At 37.5% G+C, this 18,006-nt stretch overlaps 1 protein-coding gene and 1 long non-coding RNA gene across 3 annotated transcripts in view; one reads left to right on the top strand and one right to left on the bottom strand.

Annotated features, from left to right (window-relative positions):
* LOC307183157 overlaps positions 1-18,006 on the bottom strand; it is a 248,489-nt gene that overhangs the window by 70,954 nt on the left and 159,529 nt on the right. The window lies entirely within an intron of this gene.
* C6 (complement C6) overlaps positions 1-18,006 on the top strand; it is a 93,766-nt gene that overhangs the window by 13,036 nt on the left and 62,724 nt on the right. The window contains exons 5-6 of the mRNA XM_079915266.1: positions 977-1,115; positions 5,805-6,005. Coding sequence (XP_079771392.1) covers positions 977-1,115; positions 5,805-6,005 — 340 coding nt within the window. The remainder of the gene's footprint in view (positions 1-976; positions 1,116-5,804; positions 6,006-18,006) is intronic.

The following is an 18,006-nucleotide window of genomic DNA, read 5'->3' as shown; positions in this document are numbered from 1 at the left end:
GCTGTCACACAAGAAATTCCAAGGGATTTAGGAGCTCTGTGTCAAAAACTGGGGTCAAAGAACAAATACTAGAAGAAAAGATGCTGTTAGTGTTCTCATCATTCAGGAAATTGCAAGGGTTTTGAGAGCTCTGGTCCAGGAAATGGGGGGCAGAGACCAGTATATATATTTTCTATTATCTCATCTTATGTAATCCAGCATTATCAAATTTTTGACACAAAACTTTTTTTTTCACAGAATACATATTAATATCTATAAGAACTTGGAAAACAATTAGCATTCTGAAAAAGTTTTCATCTACCACAAAACAATTTCTTAAATACTTGATTTGTACTAAGCTAATTAATCTCTCTATGCTTCAATTTCCTCATTTGTAAAATAGGTATAATAATTATATCTATATCACATGGTTATCATAAATATTAAGTAAATATAATAATATTAAATACAGATCAAACAGTACTAGACTTATAGTAAATATTATGTAAGCATTTGTTAAACAAATTTTAAATATCATTATAGTTATTAATAAAAACAAACTAATATGATTACAATTCTATTAAAATATTGCTATTACTATTTCATTATTAGCTCTCTATAAGAATTCTTTTACTGTATCATACTGAAGGAAGTGAACCCAGATTGGCATTATGTAATAATTTATTTCATAATCTACTTCCAAAGTTTGTACTGGTTCTGTAACTCATGAAATAATTATAAACTCAAATTTTATGTCATGATGAAAGCCTAGAACAATTAAGTAAATGGAATAGGGAGAACCTAACAGAGCCAGAGGGGCTGAGTTTGGCTTCCAGCCCTTTTTGGATACCTCACCATAAACTACAAAAAAATGGGCTTTCCTTCAAGCCATTTGTCATGAGTCAAAAACATCTAAGAGAATAATTTCTTTCATATACAGTAAATTTTAAAGATTGCTCTACATCTATTGAATTCTTAAAAATTACTTTGTTTATAGGTTTCATTTTCTGGCAGGAGAAGCCAGAGGAGAAGTCCTCGATAACTCTTTCACTGGAGGAATATGTAAAACTGTCAAAAGCAGTAGAGCAAGTAATCCATACCGTTTCCCTGCCAATCTGGAAAATGTCAACTTCGAGGTACGACAGCTTATCATGGGGCACTCCAAGTGCCAATGGTGATTATAAGCTAAATTTCCAATGAAAAATGAGTCATGAAGGAAGGGACAGAATAAAAAGGTAATGAACATTTTTCATCACCTTCTATGTGTTGGTGTTTAATCCTTCCACAACCCAGTAAGGTCAGTGTTATTATCATCAATTTACAGATGGAAAATAAGGAAACGAATTTGTCCAAAGTTAAACAGCTAGTAAGTAGTGGATTAGAGATTTAAGCATAACTTTTCCAAATTCCAGAGTTCATGCTTTCTCCCGTGAACAAATAGCTGTAACATGTCCCCACTCAGATAAATGACTTGGTTTATTCAGAATTTTCTTCTACCATAGTTAGTTCTCTCGGATAACCACAAAATTTAGACATAAAAGAGGGCCTGGCTTCCAAAAAAAAAATTAAGATGAATTTAAGTGTAATGGGGGTACTTCTGCCTACCTTCCACCCCATTTTATTAGTTGGTTTGGTTTTCTGTTTGTTTTCCTGAGAGGTAACAAGCAGCATACTATATATTCTCAGAATCTAGCCCAGTGCCTTACACATGATAAGTACTCCATACTTGCTGAACTAAACAATTTGTTTCTTTTAATTTATAAGAGAAACAGGAAAGACATGACTTTAATGGCTACATCCATGCATACAAATTTGACATACTAGAGAGAATTTCAGAAAATCTAATGATTTCTGAGACCACTTTACAGATAGTATGTGTTCAGCAAAATTCATTAAATCTCTTCTAAAAATTTTAAAAAAAATTTTTATATTCATATAAATACAGGCATTTGACAAACTCAATTTAAAAACCATCTAATATATGTTAATGGGTGTGGGGAAATGTCCTTGGGGTCCAACTGCCAAATTCAAACACCTTTGGGGAGACTTACCCTGAGAAGTCCCATCCCTGCCTGGAGGTAGATGCGACAAGAATAACACGTGACTCTGACCAGGTAAAGAGAACACTCACTATCTCCCCACAGATCCAGAAGATGCTAACCCCAGAGGGTCCACCACTACCAAGGGAGGTAGAAAAGGTCTTGCTGGTATGCTGAATAGGAACTCAAAAGAGACCTTTTTCCAAAGAAAAAATAACCTCAAAAATCTGTCAATGATGGAAGATGTATTCTATTCTTACGATGTATTGAGTAGGCTTTGTAGACAGAGCTAAAACCCAGACATTTACATATAATATCATTATGTTGGAGGATGCTTTCTAACTCCTAAACAACCAATCCATAAGCTTACTTTCAAAATACAATAATTTCCAAAGAAACATACTGCCTATATTCTCTGCAAGCATCCCTTTTATACAGTTTTACAAGTGACAAATGTTAATTAAGCTCAGCACAAGAGAGCAAACATGGGCTTAGATAACACTTTACACTTATATGATACTATGCCCTTGAGGTTACTTACATCTATTGTATCTTAAAAATACTATATAATAATTTGCAGGACAAAACACTTAACCATCAAAGCCAACTGTCAGTCCTTGCTAAACATTATAAACCATTAGCTGTCCCACCAAAAAAGTACTAATAATTTGCTACTGTGCATCTCTTCCCAAGTTTGAATTCAGGGGTATCATATAGGTAGCTTGAAATCAGCTATAGTAGGAATATTTATGGCACAAGAAAAGGCAAATGCTGTAGTAAATCACAGATTTTTTTTTTCCCTCTCAAAGAATTGGTTGTTAAACATTTACCAGCAGAATGTTGGATCCACCCATATAATTTAGTAACCCAAGCGTGTATGGCAAGTTATATCAGGAAATACAGCCTGAAAAATCCTCATTCAGAAGAAAGTAGATTCATCTCATTATCCGTGTAGTTCTGAAACTTGTCCAACCTTAAGATGCTGCCTGAGCTGATCTCTAACTATACGTCATTGAATTTTAGATAATATTCAATTGCTGAGGAAGGTCATGGTGATATTTCTTCAAAGATTTGGAAAAGAACAGACCCAAGGTCACAGCTATTGGTTTACTTTCCACTGATCTCTTTATTACTTTGTTCATACCGTTAACAGGCAGCTGTGCAAATCTAAGCTATTCCTTATTGAAAACAGTAGAGGAAGAGAAATTCAGCAGGCATCTGACTTCCTTTCTTCTACAGTATCGGAGCTTATTGAGACAGATGAAATCATGGGCTGGCTGGCACACAAAGATTAGAGGGGGCTCCTGAAAGGAAGACAATTGGACAGGAAGTCAGAATGGAAGACCATAGGAAGAATTCTGTCCCTCAGGGATCTTCCAAACGCTAAATGCAGAGCTAAATACCATAAGATCCCTGCACCAGTCCCCAGAGTTGTATCAGTGTCTCAGGAATCCTCCTCTCGTTTCTTTGGAGCTGCTGCTCGCTACTGGGTGTACGCTAAAGCACTTGCTGTCACCAGCAAACTACAGAGTGCAGTTACCACTAGACTTTTGATTCTTACCAATATACTGACCTACCTAGACAAGGTCTCTTGCTATATCCCAAAGCCTCAAGCCTTCATAGATCTGCAATGCCCCCAAAGCCTCCCTAAATCCCTTGTGAAATTCACAACTTCAGGTTCCGTCTCTAACCCTCACACCACAGAAAGTAGGTGTCACCCTGTCCCCTCCATTCCCCAAGTCTCTCTTAACTCTCTTCTGCCCCTCCCTACAAACCCAGCTCCTTTCTTCAAACACAAAAGTGGAAGTGTCAACACATATCGAGCCCCAGGAGGTCATCAGCCCACAAGATCCACAGGTAGTCAGGAGGGCTAAGAATAAGATGTAAAATGAGGATTAAACCTTTTCCCCAGAGTTTGCTTAACATCTCTTCCTGGGAAATGCTAGGAAGATGGAGCTAATCAGAGCCCACCAGCTGCTCCTTACACCTCACGAAAAGAGCTCATCTTCCTCCTTTCAAATGTTGTCTTGACTTTCCATATTCCCATTCATGAAACAGCATTCCCATTCATTCACTCATTCTCTCTCTCTCTCTCCCCCCCCCCCCCCCCACACACACATACACATTTACTTGGTCAAAAACTTCTGTTGACTTACCTCCTAAATATCTGTCAAATCCACCACTTTCTCTCTACCCAACCACCATTCCCCTATACCTGGCCATTCTCCTGAATCACTTGGCTGATTGCAACAGTTTTTTAAACTGCTCTCCTTGCCTCTACTTTAGTTATCTGTAGTTAACATGATCTTTGCAAAACAAATGTGATGACAACATTCTCAAGTTTTCAGTCACTCAAATAATATTTTTAAAGAACTTATCAGATGCAAAATCTTGCATTTAGACGTCAATTCAAATGCTTTAGCAGGGCATACAAGGCCAGGCCCCAGTTTCCCAGTTCAATCTAATTTTCCAGCACTGCTCATCTATAAAACTGCCTTCCCACCAAGCCAATATAGGTGGTCAGATTTTCTCTGAGCTTCTGCCCAGGATACCCAATGCCCCTACCTTACGTGCAAATATTGTTTTCTTTAGGCTGACACATCTTTTCTTGTGTGAGAGTTAATTTATAAAATAAAATATTTGTAGTCTGAATTATTTTAGGCAAATGGTAAAGAGATGTCAGCAACTACATTTAAATATGGTGGTACTGCTTTGTTAGCAGATGAGCCTCATTTGTGGACATTTTAAATGCTAACTAGCAGGCCCTGCAATGTCTCAAAGGAACACTGAACTTTTGACTGTATTTTACTGTTGAGCAAGATTCTCTTACAGCTGGGTTATTTCTTCCCTTGACTAATTGTGCAAGCTATTTCATTGTGACATGTGGTTTGCCTCACAGTGCATTTTAATATTGAATATTTTAAAACAAGGGATTTTTCCATTGCACACCAGACAAGCATTTTTTTAATTGGAATATAGTTGATTTATAATGTTGTGTTAGTTTCAGATGTACAGACAAGCATTTTTAACATAAAGAAGTACTCTTCAATCAATTTACTTTGCAACTTTAAAAAATTTGTCCATTGTTCTCCTCTTACCAGCATAATCATAACAAAGATTTACCTTGGACTTGGCAAATACCTGCTCCACTCATAATTCAAGTCCCACTGGCTTTTTTTTTTCTTCTTCCCAGACCCAGTCAGGTGAAAACTGATAACCACCCACCAGGCAGAACCAATGGATTATTTATTTGTCCTCTGCCTTGCAGACTTGGCCAGTGGAGTGCAAATGCCCAACATATGAATGAGACTAAAGGGTTGGTGATGGAGCCAGAGCAGGGTAGGACAGGATCTGCCCTCCCCTTTTCTAGGCCTCACTTTTCTGAAAGATACCTTCCATTAGCTTGCAAATGGCATCAAATTCACAGGCAGATTAAAAATAACTCTCTATTCCTGTCACCTCACTAAATCTCAGTTATGGAGTCATTTCCTTGACAGAGGTTTCCCTGGTATTGCCTCTCTGAGTTTTATAGTTATTTGTGGCACTCCCCTTGGCAACACAACACTACCCACATTGAATTAAGTGTCTGTGATTATCTTTCTTCCTCACTAAACTTTGACTCCCTGAAGACAGGGACTAACACTATACCTCGTTCTCTAGCAAGATGGGTCTTCAACAAACCATTTACTGAATGCATAAATGAATGAATGATCATTGCATTAAGTGTTCACAAGTAACTCCAATATTTCCTAAATTATGTCTTACTTCATATGGATTTTTCTCCAGGTACAAACTGAAGAAGATGATCTGGAAACAGATTTCTATGAGGATTTAATTTCTCTTGATGATAATAAAGATCAACAAAGTTTAGCTACAGGCCAAGAGAAGAGCTCTTTTCATGTACCAATTTTTTATTCCTCAAAGAGAAAGCGAAGCAGCATCCATAATTCTGCCTTCAAACAAGCCATTCAAGCCTCCTACAAAAAGGTAAAGAAATGGTTTCTGATCTTTTTATTCTTTCCTGAAAATTAACACCAATTCCGGCAATCATTCAAGGAGAAGGAGAGAGTTTTTAATATCAAATGAATAGGATTTCTAACACAGATTTAAATAGACTTACTATTTTGTGGTTATATCCCGCTTCAAAAGTTATAGAGATAATATGTATAATAATGCTTCTTTTTTGCATGCATTTGGCTGTGTTTATGGTTATGTTCTCTTTAACATTTTTCTCATTATTTTAGGTGTATTTCTTGTAAATCACATGCCACAAAATGTTCCTTTTTAAGTGTGATCTGACAGTCTAGGGTCTTTGCTAGAGAAATTCAGCCAACTTATAGTTAGTATATTCCCTGAAATATTTGATCATATTTCTTCCATCTTTAATTTTTTGTACTCAACTTTATTGCTGGGTGCCTATTTCTTTACTTTCGAGTTGTCTGGTCACATTTCTGTTTACTCCTTTTTGTCCTTTTGGTTATTTTGGAAGTTCTACTAAACTTTTAAATTCTGCTGGTAGTTACCTTTCTCTAGTTAACAAGCATAATTAAACATATGTTTTTCTTTTATCCCTTGAAGTAATATCTGTAGCCTCCCAAAGGATGTTTTATTTACCTATTCCCCACATCCCATTCCAAAGATCTCCTTGAAAACATATTTGCTTGTCTTTTTCCCAACACTGTAATAACAGGGCTCCAAAACCTCAGTTTTATTGAGGTAGTTCAAAATCTTTGTATTTCAAGTTATTCCTAGGATTCCTAGGGATTGTTTTGTATTCGTTTATATATTATATATGTTCATTTGTAATTTATTCTGGTTCTTGTCTTCCCAATGAACAATTCCTCACATAACACTTATAAATTCCAAGTTCATAATCTGTATTTTATATTTGCATTATATTTTATATATGTGTGTATATGCATGTGTATATATATATATATATATGTATATGTATATATCCATCCCATATACTCATTACTGTTGCCTCTTCTTTCATCTTCCCTTCCTTGAGATCCTATTCTCATTCAATAGCCATATTTTTAGTATTTTCTTCAGGTAGGATACATGCAAAGTATATACCCTAAATCCTTATGTATCTACAAATGCCTACCTTTTCACTGAGCAATAAAGATAAAGAACATCATGGCTGGATAAAGGAATCTTGGAACATTGTCTTCTTTTCTTGATAGTTGGTGGATGTTATTCCACTATCTTCTAATTTCTATTGTTACATAGGAAAAATTACATGTAAGTTGATCTTTCTTTTGTTTTCTCTCTGGAAATTTACAATATTTTTGTACTCTAAGTATTGGACTTTTTCCACTAATCTTGCCAGAAACTAATGGAACTCTTCAATATATAAAAATGCATCTTCATCCATTAATTTTTCCTCATCTGTTCCTGTTTCTTTTATTATTTGCTTATAAAATCTCCTAGATATGTATTCCAACTCTTAAGTGATTTAGGGGATAGACATTTTCTATTTGACATTTTGAGACATTTACAAGTGTCTTTTAAAATGGTATCTGTTCCTCATTACAACCACCACTCTAAGTAGGATTTGTTCTTTTGAAAGAGACGAATGGGGAGACTGAGCCCTGAATCATAGAACCTGAGGGGAGAGGTGAAAAGAATAGACAGAGGTACCAACACCAGAACCAATGGCACCAACACTGGAGGGAACCATTTTATGGCTCCTCCTGTTTTTACCGTAGTGCCCCTCATATTTTTTATTTATTAATCCATACATTTATGTAAATATAAGAACTTATAGCACTACACAGATAATCTTTCCAAGCATTTCATTTATCTTCAAAAGAACCCTAAAAGGTAATAGTGAATTTTTTTTTGCTTTATTTTTATAATTGAAGTATAGTTGATTTACAATATTGTGTTAGTTTCCGGTATACAGCAAAGTGATTCAGTTTTTTATATATATATATATATATATATATATATATATATATATATATATATATACATACATACATACATATACACATGTATATATTCTTTTTTGGATTCTTTTCCATTATAGGTTACTACAACATATTGAATATAGTTCCTTGTGCTGTATGGTAGGACCTTGTTGGTTGTCTATTTTATATATAGTAGTGTGTATCTCTTAATCACAAACTCCTAATTTATCCCTCCCCCTACCTTTCCCCTTTGGCAACCATAAGTTTGTTTTCGAAGTCTGTGAATCTGTTTCTGTTTTGTAAATAAGTTCATTTGTACTGTTGTTTTTTTTAGATTCCACATATAAGCAACATCATATGATATTTGGCTTTTTCTGACTTACTTCTGTCTGACATACTTCACTTGGTATGATAATTTCTAGGTCCATCCATGTTTCTGGATAATAATTTTTTGATGTACTGTAGAGTCCAGTTGTGTCACTGGTGAAGTCAACTTGATACCAGTGTTCTTTGAATGGGAGACTGATCACTGTTTTGCTGAAATCCAAATGTACCACATCCATAGCAGAGGTTCAACCTCCAAGTGGAGGAATGCAGGACTTAGTTCCTGGCCTCTTCTCTCTAGCTGTCTCAGGCCTTGGAGTTCCTGGCCTCTTCTCTCTAGCAGTCTCAGGCCCTTGGAGATACCAACCAGACTCACAGCTTCAAATACTACCTATATGTTGACGAAGCCAATATTTATGTTTCCAGCACTGTCAGTTGAACTCTATTCCAACTGCTTCTTCAACATTTCAACTTGGATTTTAATAAGCAACTCAAAGACAGCATGTCCAAAACTGGGCTCTTGACTTTTCTTCCTGCTGTAACTTGTCCTTTTCCCAGTCTTCTCCATCTTGGGAAAGGCAATTCTAACTATGCAAGTGGCTATGAGTAAAGACCTTGAGGACATGATTGATTCCTTTCTTTTCTTCACATCCCTATATACAATCGATCAGCAAATCCTACTGGCTCTGCCTTAAAAATACATCCAAATTCAGACCATGTTCTATCACCTCCACAGCTACCATCCATGGCTCAAGACACTATGGCCTGGATAATACCAATAGATATCCAAGGGGTCTTCTTCCTTCCTCTTTAACTGTCTTTCAGTCTATTTTCAACAGAGCAGCCAGAGTGATACTGACTGGATACTGGCTATAAATCATACCATTCCGCTGCTCAAACCCTCGAAGATTAAAAGCTTAAGTCTGTCCACTGACCTACAAGACCCCTCATTATTTTTCTACCTTCATCCCCCATTATTCTCCCCTGTCCTCATTCAATTCAGCTCATAATGCCTCCTCACTGTTCCTCAAACACAGGCGGGCCACACTCTTACCCCAGGACCTTTGCACAAGCTGTTCCATCTACAAGCTTTCCCCCAAGATTTCTGCTTGCCTTCCTTTCATTTTTTTTTTTTTTTTGAACTGGAGTATAGTTGGTTTACGCTGCTGTGTCAGTTTCTGCTGTACAGCAAAGTGAATCAGTCATACGTATACATATATCCCCTCTTTTTTGGATCTCCTTCCCATTTAGGTCACACAGAGCACCAAATAGAGTTTCCTATGCTATACAGTAGGTTCCCATTAGTTATCTATTTTATGCATAGTAGTGTATATATGTCAATTCCAATCTGCCAATTCATCTCACCCCCCGTTTCCCCCTTGGTATCCATACCTTTGTTCTCTACATCTCTGTCTCTATTACTGCTTTGCAAATAAGATCATCATTACCATTTTTCTAGATTCCACAAATATGCATTAATATACCATATTTGTTTTCTCTTTCTGACTTACTTCATTCTGTATGACAGTGTCTGGGTCCATCCACATGGCTGGATGTAATATTTTATGGCTGAGTAATATTCCATTGTATATACGTACCATATCTTCTTTATCCATTGCTCTGTTGATGGACATTCAGGTTGCTTCCATGACCTGGCTATTGTAAATAGTGCTGCAATGAACATTGGGGTGCATGTGTCTTTTTAAATTATGGTTTTCTCTGGGTATATGCCCAGCAGTGGGATTGCTGTATCATATGGTAGTTCTATGTTTAGTTGTTTAAGGAACCATACTGTTCTCCACAGTGGCTATATCAATTTACATTCCCACCAACAGTGTAAGAGGGCTCCCTTTTCTCCACACCCTCTCCAACATTTGCTGTTTGTACGTATTTTTGATGATGGCCATCCTGACTGGCATGAGGTGATACCTCATTGTAGTTTTGATTTTCATTTCTCTAATGATTAGTGATGCTGAGCAACTTATCATGTATCTCTTGGCCATCCGTATGTCTTCTTTGGAGAAATGTCTATTTAGGTCTTCTGCCCATTTTTTGATTGGATTGTTTGCTTTTTTTGATATTGAGGTACATGAGCTTTTTCTATACATTGGAGATTAATCCCTTGTCAGTTGCTTCATTTGCAAATATTGTCTCCCATTCTGAGGGGTGTCTTTTCATCTTGCTTATGGTTTCCTTTGCTGTGCAAAAGATTTTAACTTTCATTAGGTCTCATTAGTTTATGTTTGTTTTTTATTTTCATTACTCTAGGAGGTGGGTCACAAAAGATCTTACTGTGATTTACGTCAAAAAGTGCTCTATTTTTCCTCTAAGAGTTTTACAGTGTCTGGCCTTACATTTAGGTCTTTAATCCATTTTGAGTTTATTTTTGTGTATGGTGTTACATTCTTTTACATGTAACTGTCCAGTTTTCCCAGCACCTCTTATTGAAGAGACTGTCTTTTCTTCCTTGTATAGTCTTGCCTCGTTTTTCATAGATTGGGTGACCATAGGTGGTGGGTTCCACGGATATATATTTCTGTTTTTGTGCCAGTGCCATACTGTCTTGATTACAGTAGCTTTTTAGTATAGTCTGAAATCAGGGAGTCTTATTCCTCCAGCTCCATTTTTCTTTCTCAAGATTGTTTTGGCTATTCAGGGTTTTTTGTGTTTCCAAACAAATAGTAAAATTTTTTGTTCTACTTCTGTGAAAAATGCCATTGGTAATTTGATAGGGATTGCACTGAATCTGTAGATTGCTTTGGGTAGTATAGTCATTTTCACAGTATTGATTCTTCCAATCCAAGAACATGGTATATCTCTCCATCTGTTTGTGTCATCTTTAATTTCTTTCATCAGTGTCTTATAGTTTTCTGCATACAGGTCTTTTGCCTCCTTAGGTAGGTTTATTCCTAGGTATTTCATTCTTTTTGTTGCAGTGGTAAATGGGAGTGTTTCCTTAATTTCTTTTTCTGATCTTTCATTGTTAGTGTATAGGAATGCAAGGGATTACTGTGTATTAATTTTGTATCCTGCAACTTTACTAAATTCATTGATTAGCTCTAGTAGTTTTCTGGTGGCATCTTTAGCATTCTCTATGTATAGTATCATGTCATCTGCAAACGGTGACAGTTTTACTTCTTCTTTTCCTATTTGGATTCCTTTTATTTCTTTTTCTTCTCTGATTGCTGTGGCTAAAACTTCCAAAACTATGTTGAATAATAGTGGTAAGAGTGGACACCCTTGTTTGTTTCTGATCTTAGTGGAAATGGTTTCAGTTTTTCACCATTGAGAATGATGTTTGTTGTGGGTTTGTTGTATATGGCCTTTATTATGTTGAGGTAGTTTCCCTCTGCTCACTTTCTGGAGAGTTTTTATTATAAATGGGAGTTGAATTTTGTCAAAAGCTTTTTCTGCATTTATTGTGATGATCATATGGTTTTTATCCTTCAATTTGTTAATATGGTGTATCACATTGATTGATTTGCATATATTGAAGAATCCCTGGGATAAACCCCACTTGATCATGGTGTATGGTCCTTTTAATGTGTTGTTGGATTCTGTTTGCTAGTATTTTGTTGAGGATTTTTGTGTCTATGTTCATCAGTGATATTGGCCTGTAATTTTCCTTTTTGTGATATCTTTGCCTGGTTTTGGTATCAGGGTGATGGCAGCCTTATAGAATGAGCTTAGGAGTGTTCCTCCCTCTGTGATTTTTTGGAAGAGTTTGAGAAGGATAGGTGTTAGCTCTTCTCTAAAAGTTTCATAGAATTTGCCTGTGAAGCCATCTGGTCCTGGACTTTTATTTGTCGGAAGATTTAACCACAGTTTCAATTTCATTACTTGTGATTGGTCTATTCATCTTTTCTATTTCTTCCTGGTTCAGTCTTGGAATGCTGTACTTTTCTAAGAATTTGTCCAATTTTTCCAGGTCATCCATTTTATTGGCATATAGTTGCTTGTAGTAGTTTTTTATGATCCTTTGTATTTCTGCAGTGTCAGTTGTAACTTCTCCTTTTTCATTCCTAATTTTATAGATTTGAGTCCTCTCCCTTTTTTTCTTGATGTGTCTGGCTAAAGACTCAATTTTGTTTGTCTTCTCAATGAAGCAGCTTTTAGTTTTATTGATCTTTGCTATTGTTTTCTTCATTTCTATTTCATTTATTTCTGCTCTGATCTTTATGATTTCTTTCCTTATACTAACTTTAGGGGTTTTTGTTGTTCTTCTTCTTCTTCTTTCCTTAGCTGCTTTAGGTGTAAGGTTATGTTGTTTATTTGAGATATTTCTTGTTCCTTGAGGTAGGATTGTATTGCTATAAACTTCCCTCTTAGAACTTCTCTTGCTGCATCCCATAGGTTTTGGATCATCGTGTTTTCATTGTCATTTGTCTCTAGGTATTTTTTGATTTGCTCTTTGATTTCTTCAGTGATCTTTTCGTTAATTAGTAACGTATTGTTTAGCCTCCATGTGTTTGTGTTTTTTACAGTTTTTTTCTGTAATTTATTTTAATTTCATAGTGTTGTGGTTGGAAAAGATGTTTGCTATGATTGCAATTTTCTTACATTTATTGAGGCTTCATTTGTGACCCACGATATGATGTATCCCGGAGAATGTTCCATGTTCACTTGAGAAGAAAGTGTATACTTTTGTTTTTGGATGGAATGTCCTGTAAATTTAAATTAAGTCCATCTGGGCTAATGTGTCATTTAAAGCTTGTGTTTCCTTATTAATTTTCTGTCTGGATGATCTGTCCATTGTTGAAAGTGGGGTGTTAAAGTCCCCTACTATAATAGTGTTACTGTCAATTTCCCCTTTTATGGCTGTTAACATTTGCCTTATGTATTGAGGTGCTCCTAAGTTAGGTGCATAAATATTTACAATTGTTATACCTTCTTCTTGTATTGATCCCTTGATCATTATGTAGTGTCCTTCCTTGTCTCTTGTAACATTCTTTAATGTCCATTTTATCTAATATGAGTATGGCTACTCCAGCTTTCTTTTGATTTCCATTTGCATGGAATATCTTTTTCCATCCCCTCACTTTCAGTCTGTATGTGTCCCTAGGTCTGAAGTGGGTCTCTTGTAGACAGCATATATATGGGTCTTGTTTTTATATCCATTCAGCCAGTGTATATCTTTTGGTTCGAAAACTTAATCCATTTACATTTAAGGTAATTATCAATATGTTTGTTCCTATTACCATTTTCTTAATTGTTTTGGGTTTGTTTTTGTGGGTCTTTTTCTTCTCTTGTGTTTTCCACCTAGAGAAGTTCCTTTAACATTTATTGTAAAGCTGGTTTGGTGGTGCTGAATTCTCACAGCTTTTGCTTGTCTGTAAAGCTTTTGATTTCTCTGTCAAATCTGAATGAGATCCTTGCTAGGTAGAGTAATCTTGATTGTAAGTTTTTCCTTTTCATCACTTTAAATATATCCTGCCATTCACTTCTGGCTTGCAGAGTTTCTGCTGAAGAATCTGCTGATAACCTTCTGGAGATTCTCTTGTATGTTATTTGTTGCTTTTCCCTTGCTGCTCTTAATATTTTTTCTTTGTATTTAATTTTTGTTAATTTGATTAATATGTGTCTAGGCGTTTTTCTCCTTGGGTTTATCCTGTATGGGACTTTCTTCACTTCCTGGACTTGGGTGACTATTTCCTCTCCCATGTTATGGAAGTTTTCAACTATAATGTCTTCAAATATTTTCTCAGACCCTTATCTTTCTCTTCTTCTGGAACCCCTATAATTCAAATGTTGGTGCATTTAATGTTGTCCCAGAGATCTCTGAGACTCTCCTCATTTCTTTTCATTCTTTTTTCTTTATTCTGCTCTGCAGCAGTGAATTTCACCATTCTGTCTTCCAGCTTACTTACCCATCTGCCTCAGTTATTCTGCTACTGATTACTCTAATGTATTTTTCATTTCTGTTATTGTGTTCTTCATCACTGATTGTTCTTTAGTTCTTCTAGGTCCTTGTTAAACATTTCTTGTATCTTCTCAATCCATGCCTCCATTCTATTTCCGAGATCTTGGATCATATTTACTATCATTACTCTGAATTCTTTTTTAGGTAGATTGCCTATTTCCTCTTCATTTATTTGGTCTTGTGGGTTTTTAACTTGCTCCTTTGTCTGCAACATATTTCAATGTCATTTTGTTTTGTCTAACGTACTGTGTTTGTGGTCTCCTTTCAGCAGGCTACAGTGTTGTAGTTCCTCTTGCTTCTGTTGTCTGCTCCCTGGTGGATGAAGTTGGTACAGGTGCTTGTGTAGGCTTCCTGGTGGGAGGGACTGGTGCCTGTGCTTTGGTGAGTGGAGCCTAGTCTTTTCCTTCTGATAGACTGGACCACATCAGTTGGTGTGTTTTGGTGTTTCTGTGAGCTTAGTACAACTTTTGGCAGCCTGTCCACTGATAGGTGGGGTTGTGTTCCTGTCTTGCTGGTTGTTTGGTGTGAGGTGTCCAGCAGTGGAGCCTGCATGCAGTTTGGTGGAGCTGGGTCTTGGTGTCAAGATGGTTATCTCCAGGAAAGCACACACCGATTAATATTTCCTGGTACTAGGAATTCTCTGGTGGTCCAGCATCCTGGACTTGGCACTCCCACCCTGGATGCGTAGGCCTGATCCCTGGCAGGAAACCAAGAGCCCACAAGCTGCACAGTGTGTCCAGAGAAAAAAGGAAAAAAAGGGAAAAGAAAACAAACAGATAAACAAAACCCAATACAAATGACAAAAACAAACAACACAAAAAAAGGAAAAAAGAAAACAGACAAAACCCAAAACAAACAATAAAAACAAAAACAAGCAAATAAAAAAAGACAAAGAAAACAAAAAAACAGGAGAACAAACAAAAGAGCTCAAAAATGAAAACCATCAAAGACTAATTTAACAAAAATAAAAAACTAAACAAAAAAAGAAAGCAAACTAAATAAAAGGCAAAGAAACTATAAAACAAACAAACAAAATGACCAAAAAAGAACAAAAACAGAAAAATAAACACAAACCAACAAAAAAGTAAAGTAAAAATAGAAAAAAAATTTTAAATATTAAAAAATAAAATATAAAAACAACAAAAACTGAACAAAATGAAACAAACAAAAAAGAATAGTGATAAGAATATTTTCCTGGGGACTCTGCTGTCAGTGTCCTTGCTCCCACAGTGAGCCACAGCCCAAATCCACCTCCCCAGGAGGCCCTCCAATACCTCTATGTAGGTCTCAACCCTCTGTGGGCTCTGTAGGGACAGCTCAGACTCCAACCTGGCCCGGCTTCCATGTGTACTTGCCCCCAAAGTCCACTGCTTTTAAAGCTAGACAGTTCTCTGTTGTGGGAACACTCATTGTCTATTCAGGTATTCCACAGATGCGGGATTTACCAAGCTGATAATGCGGGTTTAATCCACGGCTTGTACAGCTGCGTGGAGTGATTTCCTCCTCCTTAGTCACACCACCACTGAGGGTCAGCTTTGGCTTTGGCCCCACCTCTGCATGTGTGCCCCCCTCCAGCATCTGTTCCCTGCCAAGGCAAGAGGGAGCAAAAGCCACACTTGATTGGAGCACACTTATTCTATCAGGCCAGGGAGGGGTATGGCAGCCACAACTGGGGTGTGTGTGAAGTGTCTGTGCCAGCAGAGACCAACAGGCAGTTGCAACAGACTGGGATGCACTCACTCTGGTGAGAGTCCTTCCCAGTGCCGCAGAGGCAGGGGCTGGCATGTGGTGGCAGTGGTGGCCCTGCCCCTTGAACACCACTCAAAGATGGCACTTTGTTTCCTAGGCAGACCACAATTCCTCTAGGGGCATTCCTGGCCTCAGAGCCCCTCACTCCTGTCCCCTGTTGTATCCGTGCAGCCAACAGTGGTCCTTTCCCCAGATATTCTCTCTTAACCCCACACTTTAGCACTCAGCCCCTGCCAGCACTGGCAGATTCCCATCTCAGGCAGGAGCACCCAGGGCTGATTCCCGAGGAGGCTTTGGCATGGGCAATGCTCAGGAACCTGGAGCCTATGCAGGGAGAGGAGGCCTTGGATTGAGGGGCAGGTGAGCCTGCTCAGATGGGTGCTCCTCCCAGTGCCCATGGAGGCCAAAACAGTTGGGTGGGGAAGGAGGTTACAATGGTGGCCCCACCCCTTGTGTGCCACTCAACAATGACGTCTTGCTTCCATGGTGTCTCAGGCTTCTGCAAATTTTTCCGGTTGTGGATCTCCTCACTCCTGTCCCTTTCACAGCCAACAGCTGTCCCCTCCCTGGGTCCATGCTCCAAACCCCACTTTCCAGCACCCAGCCCCCCTCTGCACCAGGAGACACATGACTCAGGCTGGGATGTTGCAGAGCTGTGTTGTAGACCATGCGCACTGCTTCTTACTTTGTCCTGCCTTCCACAGACGGTCTGCTGCACTTCCCCTTTGATCCTCTGAAGGTCCCTTTCTGTCCCAGCTGATTTCCCCACCATGAGCGGGTTTTTACTGAGTGCAGGAACCTCTCCTCACCTTTGGCTCCTACCAGGGGTACTGGTCCTTTTTTTGATTCCTCTTTTCTTTTGTCTTACCCAGTCGTGAGGGGATTTTTCTAGTCCTTTTAGGTGTCTGAAGTCTTCCGCTAATGTTCAGCAGGTGCTCTGTGAGAATTCTTCCATTTGTAGATGTATTCTGTTTTTTTTTTAATTGGGATATAGTTGCTTTACAATGTTGTGTTAGTTTCTGCTGTACAATAAAGTGAATCAACTATATGTATACATATATCCCCTCCCTCTTGATGTACTTGTGAGGAGAGATGAATTTAGCATCCTCACTATTCTGCCATCTTGACTCCTCCCCCTCAGTAAGTAGATGTTTTAACACCATTTTGCAGATGAGTAAATTGAAGTCCATATATTTATTTTTAATTCAACAGAATTCATCAAATACCTACATGTGTCAGGCACAACACAAAAGTCCAAGAAGTCAAGTCACTCCCATGATCTTACTATGAGTAAATGGACCAGAGTTGGGAATTAAATCAATTGTCTAATTTTTTCCCACTATCACATCTACCACATTATATCTCAAGCTACTTGCTTATTCATTCATTCCTTTATTCATCATTTCACCAAACTCTGGAAAGAGTATAGCTCTGGTGATATGAGCATGTGAAAAAGAATAAAATAAATTCCTTTTATAACACAGATTGTTAGTTCACTTTTGAATGGACTCTGGGGTCATATTGTTCCCCTCACACTTACCAAATTATATTCTTAAGACAAGTTAGTGTCAGAATTACCAGGAGTAAAAAGACACACTCCCCAGACCCTTCTTTTAATTTATTGATTCAGCATGTCTGGGATTGGGCGTTGTGAGTCTGGCTTTTTTTCAATAAGTCCCCCAGCTTGCTCTGAAGCAAATCTATTATTTATAAATATATAACAGCCTCAAAATTAAGGTTGCTTCACAGAATTTGTTTATAAATGTTTCAAACATGCTAGAGAACACTTGTTAAACCCTTATCTGTAGGTAAACAGCTGTTATTTTATCTCTAATAGTCTGAGCCAAAGTGGAAACATTTCAGGCTATTCACAGTATCAGGGTTTGAACATATGAAACTGCTGATATTCAACCATTTTTGACTTACAAGATTGTCAACTTGTGTGGTTCAACCAACATCTTTGATTATAGATCTGAGCAGAATAAGGATATCTCAGGTTAAGGAGAAAATGCTACTGCAACCTCTCTTAATCTTCAAGTTAGATAAAATAAACATCCCACAAACTTGAAAATCAATC

This window comes from Stenella coeruleoalba (genome assembly GCF_951394435.1).
Source record: "Stenella coeruleoalba genome assembly, chromosome: 3".
NCBI lineage: Eukaryota > Metazoa > Chordata > Mammalia > Artiodactyla > Delphinidae > Stenella > Stenella coeruleoalba.
This window is presented reverse-complemented; position numbering and strand designations above follow the sequence as displayed.